The 12,800-nt window shown below is 40.3% G+C and overlaps 1 protein-coding gene across 1 annotated transcript; it reads left to right on the top strand.

Annotated features, from left to right (window-relative positions):
* The first annotated feature begins 2,322 nt into the window (after nt 1–2,322).
* Nucleotides 2,323–11,016, top strand: ATP5F1A (ATP synthase F1 subunit alpha). The gene is made up of 12 exons (XM_082668148.1): nt 2,323–2,461; nt 3,971–4,049; nt 5,325–5,494; nt 7,323–7,496; nt 7,584–7,750; nt 7,956–8,104; nt 8,427–8,578; nt 8,687–8,911; nt 9,418–9,525; nt 9,634–9,778; nt 10,509–10,659; nt 10,799–11,016. Exons 1-12 carry the CDS (start codon nt 2,402–2,404, stop codon nt 10,878–10,880), a joined length of 1,662 nt encoding a protein of 553 aa, XP_082524274.1. The 5' UTR covers nt 2,323–2,401; the 3' UTR covers nt 10,881–11,016.
* The last annotated feature ends 1,784 nt before the right edge of the window (nt 11,017–12,800 follow it).

Genomic DNA, 12,800 nt, shown 5'->3' with positions numbered 1-12,800 from the left:
TAGAGCCAGGCTGTTTTTTCTTTCTAAATGTGCTGGAGACTGTTTTAAAACGGCATACAACTGCTGGCACTGGCACTGCCACTCAGCCATTCTTGCATTCATTTCTTGCGTTTCCTAAAGTTCTCTCCTTCCATCACTCTGTAGGTAACGCCATGAGAGGTTCTTTATATTTCTACGGGAATGTATAGTTTTCTGTGTTTTCCTATTTTTGTTTCATTCTCACAGGAATCCTGTAAAATAGATGGACACACATTATTTTACCTATTTTCACATTAAAACCACACACTCGGAGTATATGACTTGACCAAGATGAGGTGGTAGAGCTGGAATCTGACCACAGTGTTCTGACTCCTATTGGGTGTTTCAGTCTCCTCAGGTTATACCATGCTGCTGTCCACAACCTCCTGTAGTATACTGTTACATTAGGAAACGTAGACCATGTACTTAACTTTCTGTGATATGTGGTTTAACATCAAATTGTGGATAACTTAGCACCAAATATCTTTTTCCTAAGTCATATGCCTATTTTAAATGATTAAACTTTTCAACGAAATTCAACTAACTAGCCAGCACCATACCGTATGGCTTTCTTATTCTTTTTTTGTTTGTTTTGGTTAAATATGTATCTGCTCATTAACTAAATTCCAGATAAGTGGTGGGGAAAGTTATCTTTTTGCCCTTTGTCCACTTTCATCACTACAAGTTTTACAAAATATTCCTGAACTTTGTTTTTACAAACCAAAATTTTACCTGTTCCTACACCTAATTTCCAGGAGGACTGTTGTATGTATCCATGGCTCATCTTGAAAAGAAAGTAGAATATTAGAGAAAGGGATTGATGGCCATATAGTATTTGCAAGCTGTTTTAGGAGATGACTGTTATAACCCATATTCATATGCCCCACCCAAATTAAGGTTTTGTGTAAACCAGGATTTGGTGGATGAAGCTGAAAGATCCTTCTTAGTACAGCCGCAAGTGAAGGCAACGTTAATAGTCTCCACTATCACAAAATACCCGACATCCCCCCACCCCCGCCAAATTCTCTACATATCACAAAAATCTCAATATCACCAAAAAATCTGTAGGAGGAACAAAAGTCCCGCCCTGATTTCATTGGGTTGGTATAGAAAGTTATTTTCATCATTTCCCTTTTACTTCAAATGAGAAAGTAAAGTCCCTACTGTCATGAAACTAGTTGCTTGTAGAGGAAAAATTGAGCCCTAGCCCACTCTCGAATGAGACTTTTGATTCTGGACAATTCGTCTCAGGATTGGCAACCACTCTATTCGAATTTGTGCTTGTTATACTTTTTTTTTTAAACCTATTTCCTTTTATTTATTTATATTAATTAATTAATTTTTGGCTGCGTTGGATCATCGTTGCTGCAGGCGGGCTTTCTTTGGTTGAGGTGAGTGGGGGCTACTCTTTATTGTCGTGCGCGGGTTTCTCACTGCAGTAGTTTCTGTTGTTGCGAAGCACGGGCTCTAGGCACGTGGGCTTCAGTATTTGCAGCACGCCGGCTCAGTAGTTGTGGCTTGTGGGCTCTACAGCGCAGGCTCGGTAGTCATGGTGCAGGGGCTTAGTTGCTCCGTGGCATGTGGGATCTTCCCAGACCAGGGCTGGAATCCATATCTCCTGCATTGGCAGGCAGATTCTTAACCACTGCGCCACCAGGGAGGTCCCCATGCTCGTTATACTTTTTTTTTTTAAACAATTTGCTCTAATTCGCAAACAGGATTCTTTTAGATCGAATCTAAAAGAACTGCGATTTTCCAATTTGAGTGCTTATCAGATCATCTAGAATGGTGTGGATGCTTTTCAAAGATTCAGATTGCCCCCAGTTTTTGACTCAGAGGGTCTGGAGTGTTAGCCAGCGATCTGCGGATTAATCCGCGTTAATTCTCCCAGCAGGAAACGCTCTGCTGCCAAACCGCCCAGTTGAAATTATTGTTTACTGCACCTACATCACCAAGGTTTAATAGCTGTAGCTTCGGACCCGCCACAATCAACCCCCCTAACCGTCAAGCTAGCCGCGCCCCAGGACGGGGTGACGCCAGCATCATTTCCCTGCCGGGATGCGGTCTGGTAACTGCTTCTTGGCCGGTTCCGCTACCCATGTGGTCGCCCAGGGCAACCATAAGGTCGACGCGAAAGATCAAAGTAAATGGGTAACCAATGCTTGGGCCGAGGCTGGCAAAGGTCTAATTAATCAACTGGAGGTTCAAATCTAAAAACGATACTTAAAAAAAGTAATTACCGGCAAATTCGTGTCCGGGGGAAGGGCGGTACTTCCGGGTCACGTGTGCTGGCGCCTTGACCTTCCTCGCAGCTCGGCCATTTTGTCCCAGTCAGTCCAGAGGCTGCGGCTGCGGAGGAGGCACCTGAGGAAGAGCAGCGAAGATGCTATCCGTGCGCGTCGCCGCGGCCGTGGCCCGCGCCCTCCCTCGGCGGGCCGGGCTGGTGAGCGCGGGGTCCCGGCGGCAGGGAGGGGGCTCGGCGGCAGTAGGTGGTGATGCACGGGCTCGGCCGCTCTTTCTCCGCGGAGGGTGAGGAGCTGTGGCGGCCCTCGCCATCTTGCTCCGCTGGCCACTCGGGCTGTCCTGGGCTGGCGGCGGAAGGGCCCTTTGGTCGCCCCGTGCGGGAGGGTGCCGAGTGCTGCAGGGGAGGCAGTGACCTTCGTGTTATCCAGAGATGGCGCCTCCGGAGGATTCCAGTCTTTGTCTGAGAGAGGCCTTGAGTGAAGGTCAGGACTGGGGCGCTAGTTTTCCGAGGCCTGCTGCGAAACGGCGAGGTTTGGTCCCGCTGGTTCTCCGGGACTTCCTCGTTGAAGGTCAGAGCACTGTTGTCAGGCCTGGTTGAAGCGAGCTTGGGGAGCCTGACATTGTATTGAAGGTCAGCAGGCCCCAGGCTTCCACCTCTTCCCCGAGGTCGGTTCAGAGGACATCAGTAAATGAAGGTGGCTTTCGGAATGCTTCAGTAGGCGGTCTCTTAGTGCTGAATAGTGAAACGATCATGAAAACACCGTACAGGTGCAAATATGCATTTCACTGCGGCCGATACCTTGACAGCAGAGGAGCTGGCTTCTAAATTGTCCTAGTCAGGCAGATTTTCCTTTGTGGTGCTTTGACGTGTTTTAAGATTCCTTGAGGAATCGTTAGTGTTTGAGAAATCAAGTAAAATAAAATAGAACATAGGTTGGAAAAAACCTGTGGAGGTCAGTGCCCTTCATTACTAATATCACTTGGAGTTACGGAAATCACTTTTAGGTCCTGTGTAAACACTTTTACTTGTTCTTTCATTTTAAGAGTAATCTCAGTTTGGGAGGTGAAATATATTGGTCATTTTACTACCCTAACCACCTTTGGTACCGTTTTGGATTTCTGTTAGCAAAAAAAAAAAAAAAAAGCATTTTTAATGATTTTCATCCAGGTTCTATAGAAGGGAGTGTCTTCAGAATTGACATTGACCAACCACAGTGTTTCAACCTGAAGGAGGAGGGGTCCAGATTACTGCAAGCTTTGTTGACATTTGTTGGCTTTTTTTTTTAAAAAGTGCATGTGCCATATCTCTTAGTTTCTAATCAAACTCTAACATTTACAGGCTTTTTACTTTTAAGGTTGAAATAGAAAATCTACTGAGATTTGCCCCTTTTAGGAAGCAGTTTATCAAATTGAGAATTTACACAACTCAATTGAAATATATCTAAAGTCAAAATAATATTATCTGATGCCTTTAAAAAGAAAGATATTTTGTTAGCTGTTGCTTTTTAAAATATGCTCTGCTTTTTTTAGCATATTTATTGTGTACCAGGAGCTGCATAATAAATTTTCACATGGATCAAAAGTGCTTTCTCAGGTGGTTAATATTTACGCTGATAATTTGATCAGGCCAAGCCTGCGTTTGTTTAAGCTTGCTAGTTTTATAAAGACTTTTTTAAAAATTAAATTTAAAAAAAAATTCTTGCACTAGGTCTCCAAAAATGCTTTGGGGTCATCCTTCATTGCTGTAAGGAACCTCCATGCCTCTAACTGTCGTCTTCAGAAGACTGGTAAGTTGTTAATTCTGTGTCTACACCACACTTACTACCTTGCGATTAAGTGAAAAATGAAGTTACGTAGGTTACATACCTATTGTGGATGTTTTGGGTTTTTTCCATTAGTTAGTGTTTTCTTTCAATTTTAGTTACTATGGAATCTCAGATTCTTAACCCATAATGAGCCATTTAGCCCTGTCTTGGTAGGTTCTCTTGTTCTAGTGAAATGAACTATAATTATGTATTTCTCTTTTGATGTTAGTACAGGTTCTTTTTTTTCTCATAATGAATGCTCCTTTGGTGGAAACAAAGTATATGTCAGGTGGTGGGCACCGTTTCTGATCTATGAATCTTTTCCTCTCCTAAAAAACACTGAAAAAAACCAGGTAATTTTTACCTCTATGTTTTTCAAAGACAATAATTGGTAAGCTATACCTGGCAGTCTGAATTTGCCCATTGTAAATGCAATAGAGAGGTGAGGAGGTAAGCTTAGGAAGATGCTGTAGGTTGGGGACTTTGTTTTGAGATGTGCATTAGGGCTTTTGAAATAAAGTTAGGTATCTCCCACATGCTGAGATGAAGAATAGTACCTGCATCCTTTTAAAGGAAAAGTTACAGGTTTTCCCCACTATTTGAAAGTGGAACATTCTAATGAAACCTTTCCTTAGCTGAAATGGCTAAAGTGTGAAGAAGCGATTACCCTTTTTTGTAAAAGTGAAATGGCATAAATGGAACTTTCAAAAAGAGGGGGATACCTGTACTTACACTTTGTTAAACAGTTGCCTTTTTTTTTTTGGCTGCGAAGCGGGAACTTAGTTCCAAGACCAGGGATTGAGCCTGCGCCTTCAGCAGTGAAAGCACAGAGTCCTAACCACTGGATCACCAGAGAACTCCCAAAGAGTTGCTTTTTAAAATACACTGCATTTTAAAAATATGCTTTTTATAGAGTTTAGTTTGAGTTATATTCAAATTTTAACATAAATACAGATTTCCTAGAGATTAAACCAAAGAATTACAAGATAGGAAGTGTTTATTTTAAGGGTATTGCTTAATTTGATTAGCTCCTTATCTGGTTTACATTTGTCTCGTGAAGTTTTCTCTCAGTCACTTGGATTCATTTTCATAGTGGTAGGTATCAAGCTTTTTTGAATAGAATGTTGGACATTAGGTTTTAGAATGCAATTTGATTATTATGATCACAACTCTAGTTTATATATTGTTAGGGAAATGAGTTTTGAAAAGGTCTTTGGCCCAGGCTCTTTTTGTAATGGAATTGTTCTCTCTTAATAGGCACTGCTGAGGTGTCCTCTATTCTTGAAGAGCGTATTCTTGGAGCTGATACCTCTGTTGACCTTGAAGAGACTGGGCGTGTTTTAAGTATTGGTGATGGTATTGCCCGTGTACATGGGCTGAGAAATGTTCAAGCAGAAGAAATGGTAGAGTTTTCTTCAGGTTTAAAGGTGAATTATAAAATGAGATTTTGATGTTTTAACATTGGTGTCTCCTCAGTTATTCATTTAGTAATTCAGAGATTGTGTAAGATTTTTTTTTTAACTTTGAATTTGAATCTGCTTCACTGTTTGTGTTTGTCATTATTATAGATTGTGAAAAAAATAAATTTTTTGTTAATCAAACTTTTTACCCTAGGGACTGATTTACACATAAGTTGTAAACATTAGCATTGAAATATAAAACTGAGTAAATCTTCACCCAGATTTTGAGAAGTTCAAGTCTGTTTGTAGCTGTTAAGATCATCCTATACGAAAGCATTTGATAATTTTAATTAAATTCATTTCCGGTGAAAAGTTGAAAGCCACTGACTTTGTATTTCTAGTAAGAGTGGATCTATTGTTGAAAAGTGAGCTAGTGATGTAGCTATCAAGCTCTCTAATGATACAAGTCTACTTTTTTCTATTAGATTGAGCGTAGTTGGGCAGTAAGGTGAGAAAAGTTGTAGGAGTCACAGGTTCTCTGATGAAAGCAGAGCATGATATCCAGGTGGACCAGGGGCAGTAGAATTATCCACTAATCACACAGGGGGAAAGATCTTCTTGGTCTGCTTGGTAGTGTCCAGTGTGGAAAAAGAGCCTGTTGGTGTGGAAGACTAATTATGGAGCCGAAAGTTTTATCAGTAGCTCTCAGACCTTGGCTAAGAATTTAACCTCTCATCTATATTGTATATATCTTTGAGAGGTTAGGCTGAAATAGATGAACTGAATTTCCTTTTAGCTTTTTTTTTGGCTGTGTTGGGTCTTCGTTGCTGCACATCACATGGGCTTTCTCTAGTTGTGGCGAGCAGGGGCTGCTCTTCATTGCGGTGCACTGGTTCTTATTACAGTGGCTTCTCTTGTTGCAGAGCACAGGCTCTAGCTGCGTGGGCTCAGTAGTTGTGACTCGCAGGCTGAGTAGTTATGGCGCACGGGCTTAGTTGCTCCGCGGCATGTGGGATCTTCCCAGACCAGGGCTCAAACCCGTGTCCCCTGCACTGGCAGACAGATTCCTAACCACTGCACCACCAGGGAAGTCCCAACAGGGCAATTATTAATTTAAATTTTAAATAGTCACATGTGATTAGTGACTACTCTGTTGAACATCAGATATTCAGACTAAAGATTTTGTACCTGTGATGATATTCCATGATATTCCTCTGTATTTAGTGTAAGTAATTCTCCAGAGCTTCATTTATTGACCAGAGTCAGTTCCTGGACTAGCCTTTTTGCTTTGGTTGTGATTTAGGGACCTAAAGTCTTACCATTTTGAAATATGATTGTAATGATGAGAGATGACCCGGTACTGTCATATTATATAGATTTGTTCTTGATTAAGTAGCTTTTAATTTAACTTTTTACTAACCTGATGGGTACAGGTTCCGACTAGATAGTTTTTTAAAATTGTTCATGGAGTTCTCACAGATGTGAATCAAGCATGTCTTAAAATTCCCCGCTGACCTTCATTTATTTCATACTGGCACCCAGTTCAAAAACCATAGTCAAAGGAAATGCAGTAGAAAAAGCTTAAACTGTTCAATTTCTTTGCTTCTTTTAGTTCTTAGAGGATGTGATAAGGTGCTTCTTAGGCTTGTAATTCTAACCTATAATTATTCAAGGGAACATGTTGCTGTTTTAGAAGTCTTAACTAAGGAAGATTTTTCGTTGGAAAAATACTCACGAGTAAACCAGATCTGAAAAGTCAATATTACTCTTTCCCTCTATTTTCATATGTAGTGTAGGTATATGGGAAGAAGTGCCACTCAAGCTTCATGGGTATTCAATTGTGTCTTTTGTATAGGGTATGTCTCTGAACTTGGAACCTGACAATGTTGGTGTTGTTGTGTTTGGAAATGATAAACTAATTAAGGAAGGAGATATTGTGAAGAGAACTGGGGCTATTGTGGATGTTCCAGTCGGCGAGGAGCTGTTGGGTCGTGTAGTAGATGCCCTTGGTAATGCCATTGATGGAAAGGTAGGTTTAACATTTATTAGATGTGGTTGTAGCTTCTAACAAAGAGCCAAACTGATTGGTCTGGGGTTTCTTTTTATCGTTTAACAGGGTCCAATTGGTTCCAAGACCCGAAGGCGAGTTGGTCTGAAAGCCCCTGGGATCATTCCTCGAATCTCTGTGCGGGAACCAATGCAGACTGGCATTAAGGCTGTGGACAGCTTAGTGCCGATTGGTCGTGGTCAACGTGAGCTGATTATTGGTGACCGACAGACTGGGTAAAGACTTGATAGCTTGTTGAAAAGTTCTAACTAAAATTTGCTCTGTGGAAAGATTACTTTTAGGCTTGGAAGGGTAAATACTTTGGATATCCAGGAGAGAGTAGAATGTGATGTGAGGAGGAAGAGGAAGAGGAGTGAAATTTAAGTTGGGGGATCCTTTGAAGTGTTTAGTAATATTTATGTTTATTTTCTCTTTTTAAAGCAAAACGTCAATTGCTATTGACACAATCATTAACCAGAAACGATTCAATGATGGAACTGATGAAAAGAAGAAGCTATACTGTATCTACGTTGCTATTGGTCAAAAGAGATCCACTGTTGCCCAGTTGGTGAAGAGACTTACAGATGCAGGTATTAAGGAACCGTAGTCTCGTTGTTATCTGGGATGCTGCTAATCTTAGGATAGCTTATGCTTAATGTGGGCTGATTTTAATTACTCCTTAATGAGCTGAAGTTTCTAATATAAATCAATACAAAAGTAATATGTAAAAAACTAGTATAAAACAGCAGCTAACTTTTAAGGTTCTGTCAGTTTCTTTAAAGTAGAAGCTATTTGGATAATTTTAATAGTAAGTCACAGTAGTAAAGCAGTTAGATAATTTTTATTCTAGTCTCTAATCTAAAATCACAGTATTGATAACCATATAAAACTTAAAATTTATTTTCTTCTCAGATGCCATGAAGTACACCATTGTGGTTTCAGCTACTGCTTCGGATGCTGCCCCACTTCAGTACCTGGCTCCTTATTCTGGATGTTCTATGGGAGAATATTTTAGGGATAATGGCAAACATGCTTTGATCATTTATGACGACTTATCCAAACAGGTCAAATGAAATGTATTTTTAGACTCTGTATGTTGGTGCCCCAGTGGTAGTTGACAAATGTAGCTTCTGTCTAATAGGTGAACTTCACAACCCTTTTCTATACCATAGGCTGTTGCTTACCGTCAGATGTCTCTGCTGCTCCGCCGACCCCCTGGTCGTGAGGCCTATCCTGGTGATGTGTTCTACCTACACTCCCGTCTGCTAGAGAGAGCAGCCAAAATGAACGATGCTTTTGGTGGTGGCTCCTTGACTGCTTTACCAGTCATAGAAACACAAGCTGGTGATGTGTCTGCTTACATTCCAACGAATGTCATTTCCATCACTGACGGACAGGTATTGATTTTATGATTAAATAAGTGTGAAAGCTTCGGATGATTTGAAGGCATTGGTTGAGATTAGTAGTTTTGAACTAACTTGTTAAATGCTTTTTAGTTTTCATTATGGAAAATCTCAAACGTAAAGAGAATAGTATAATGAAACCCCACATATCCCACCCATTTATCAATTCGTGGTATAGTGTACTTCATTCTTGCTTCCTTTTTACCCACTATTCTCTTCCCTGTATAATTTTGAAGCAAATCCTGGAGAAATCACACCACTTCACGTGTATAAGATTCAATATAAATACGATACCTGTTCTTTTCTCATCTCACTCACATTTCCTAATCTCAGCAATAGAATATGCAGGTTGATTGGGTTGTGAAAGATTTGAGGAGCTCTTTACCATAAGACATTTAGCATTCTTCCTGGCTTCAGCATTTGCTACAATGACTTAATTTTGAAAATAGTTGATTTCTTTAGGCCTGCTAATAAGCGTGAGTATTTTCCTTACATTGTAGATTTTCTTGGAAACAGAATTGTTCTACAAAGGTATCCGTCCTGCCATTAACGTTGGTTTGTCTGTATCCCGTGTTGGATCTGCTGCCCAAACCAGGGCCATGAAACAGGTAATTTGCATCACTTTGTCATTAGGTTAAAAATCAAAGTGTATGGTGGTCTGTGTCATTGAGGTAAGTATTTTTGTATCGTGTGAATTAATCATTTCTGTATTTTAGGTGGCAGGTACCATGAAACTGGAATTGGCTCAGTATCGTGAGGTTGCTGCTTTTGCCCAATTTGGTTCTGACCTCGATGCTGCCACTCAACAACTCTTGAGTCGTGGTGTGCGTTTGACTGAGTTGCTGAAGCAAGGACAGTATTGTGAGTTGTACTTTTCCATTTGGTCAAGTTCCTACTGTGTGTTAGGACCTGGGAATATCACATAGCTCCTTATAAGAATATGTGCTGTTAATCTTTGATCAGAGATATTGTCTTTTGAATGTGATTGATACCTGTGTTACTTAAAGTACAGTCCTTATCATTTGAATGTAAATGTGAGGAAAGGTGTACCAATACCCTTCTTTTGGGCGTTAAGACATAGTAGATTCCATTCCTCCCCACCATCGCCCTCTTGGCTATATGATTGTGGAATTTGGCAGATTTAAAAGAATGTTAGTGTCGGGAATTCCCTGGCAGTCCAGTGGTTAGGACTCTGCCAAGGGCCTGGGTTCGATCCCTGGTCAGGGAACTAAGGTCCTGCAAGCTGTGCGGGTGCGGCCTAAAAAAAAAATTAAAAAAAAAAAAAGAATGTTAGTGTGTACTACCTTGCTATAAAATTTCAGCAAGTTATTTATACCCAAAAGAATATAAATGCTGCTGGATGATATACAGTGCTCATGGAATATGCTCAGAGGTTACACTTCAAGGCTTGCCATTATGAGGAAAAAACTGATTCAGGGCGGGGAGGTGGGAAGGAGTACTGATGTGGAGTTTCCACTTGTGGAAGTAGGCAATCTGTAGACACGTGTTAATAATTTGTGGAAAAAGTAAGTTTCTCTGACTTTGGAAACATGGCATTTATTTGTTGAGCAACTCACTTATTTCTTTTCAGCTCCCATGGCTATTGAAGAGCAAGTAGCTGTTATCTACGCTGGTGTCAGGGGGTATCTTGATAAGCTGGAGCCCAGCAAGATCACAAAGTTTGAGAATGCTTTCTTGTCTCATGTTATCAGCCAACATCAAACCCTGTTGGGCAAAATCAGGTATGAACACAACTGATGTCTTCTTTTTTGTAAGCTTTAAAATGTAAAGTCTTGTTAAAATTCTTTTGAATTCTGTAATTAAGCTAGTCATTGAATTTTTATCCTGGTCAGAACTGATCTGCTTTTGTTTTCAAAATAGGGCTGATGGAAAGATCTCAGAAGAGTCAGATGCAAAGATGAAAGAGGTTGTAACAAACTTCTTGGCTGGGTTTGAAGCTTAAACTCCTGTGGATTCACATCAAATGCCAGATTTGGTTTTGTCATTGTTTCTTCTTGTTCCATTTATAAAAGGATTATTCCAATACTTCAGATGTACAGTAATCACATTAAAATAAAGGTTCCATATTGCTTGGTGGCTTTCTATAGATTCTTTTTGCAGTACGCGGGCCTCTCACTGCTGTGGCCTCTCCCGTTGTGGAGCACACGCTCCGGACGCGCAGGCCCAGTGGCCGTGGCTCACGGGCCCAGCCACTCCGCAGCATGTGGGATCCTCCCGGACCGGGGCACGAACCCATGTCCCCTGCATCGGCAGGCGGACTCAACCACTGCGCCACCAGGGAAGCCCTATAGATTCTTTAAAAAGAATGGAGATTATACTTTGAGGAATTGGTAAACTGTTTCTTAGCTTTTTTTACTTGATTATTATAAAGTTAGCAGGCCCACATAATATTCGAGACTGAGTTCTTTGTAAGATTCTAGAGTGCTTTGTGATTGATTAAAGAGAAATTCACTAACTGGATATATGTGGCAAAGTTCATATTTGATAATGTTGAAAAGTCTGATTGACTTCTCTTCCCAGAAGACTAATTTGCATAAAGAGGTACTGTAGGCAGGAAAAGAACAGGGCAACTAAAATTGTCAAGGAAATAAAAAGCTAAGTGAAGAGTGAAAGATTAGGACAAAAATTGAGAAAGGAGGTATCAATAAAATTGTGAACATGTCAATATTTTCTCATTGTGTGCTTTAACGTACCTTTTATAAGCTGCAGTTCTTAAGTGATCAAGTTTTCATGGGTTAGTATTTTTGGTCTTATTTAGGAAATTTTTACAGTCAGAAAGATAACTATATTTTCTACTAAGAGTTCTAAAGATTTGCTTTGTCATCTGAGCTTAATTCAGTATTAGAGTTCTCCAGAGAAATAAAACATAAACATAGCTGTATAGAGAGATTATGGGATTGGCAAGTTTGAAAGGGTAGATGGGCAGGTTGAAGACCCAGGGAACAGTTGCATCTGGGGGTAGAATTCCTTCTTCCATGATGGACCTCACGTTTTTCAACTGGATGAGACCCACCCACGTGGAGAGTAATCTGCTTTACTCAAAGTCTACTGCTTTTTAAGTGTTAATCATCTAAAAAAATACCTTCACATGGGACTTCTCTGGCGGTCCAGTGGTTAAGATTCTGTGCTTCCAATGCAGGAGGAGCAGCTTAGATCCCTGGTTGTGGGGGGGGGCACTGAGATCCCATGTGCTGAGTGGCACGTGGCCAAAAACGAAAACCTTCACGGCAATGTCTAAACTGGTGTTTGACCAAAAACTGGATACCATAGCCCAGCCGAGTTGACGTAAAAGATTGACCATCATCATCCATTTGGAGTTGTATTTTTGTGTAGAGGTCAGAAGTCTTTTTTTTTTTCTTTTCCATATGTATATCCAGTTTTTTCAGCTCCATTTATTAAATGGTTCTTCCCCACTTAAACTGCCATATGTGTGTTGTATTTAAATTTCACCCATGCCTGTGACTTTCTGGGCTCTATTCATTTTTAAATTAACACAGGTATATAATTTAATGAATCAAAAACTCAAGACAGGGCTGTTGTTGAAAAATGGCAATCTCTTGCTTGTCTACCCCCAACTTTCTGCTCTCTTAAAGCAACTAACTTCATTTATTTCTTTTGTCAGTTACCTCCATATTGCAGTTTTTATTATGCCGCTTTTATATTATACGTGTGATCTATTGATCTCACCAAATAGATAAGAATTTTTCATGTGGACACTCACATTACCCACCCTACCGTAATCCTCTGTCATTACAATATAAACAGATTATGATTTGAGATAAAGAAATTTTGCTTATGTGACTTATTTATGAGCTGATGAAAGCCAAAATGTTTATGTTGTTCTCAGTCTCGGTAGGCTCTC

Source organism: Grampus griseus (genome assembly GCF_964374135.1).
Source record: "Grampus griseus genome assembly, chromosome: 12".
Lineage (NCBI taxonomy): Eukaryota > Metazoa > Chordata > Mammalia > Artiodactyla > Delphinidae > Grampus > Grampus griseus.
This window is presented reverse-complemented; position numbering and strand designations above follow the sequence as displayed.

Bases quoted from the DNA above. Each gene is read 5' to 3' on its own strand.
- ATP5F1A (XM_082668148.1), top strand. From the start codon at position 2,402: ATGCTATCCGTGCGCGTCGCCGCGGCCGTGGCCCGCGCCCTCCCTCGG. The intron at 8,579-8,686 runs GTCAAATGAAAT...TCTATACCATAG, and splicing joins ATGACGACTTATCCAAACAG to GCTGTTGCTTACCGTCAGAT. The intron at 9,779-10,508 runs GTGAGTTGTACT...ATTTCTTTTCAG, and splicing joins GCTGAAGCAAGGACAGTATT to CTCCCATGGCTATTGAAGAG.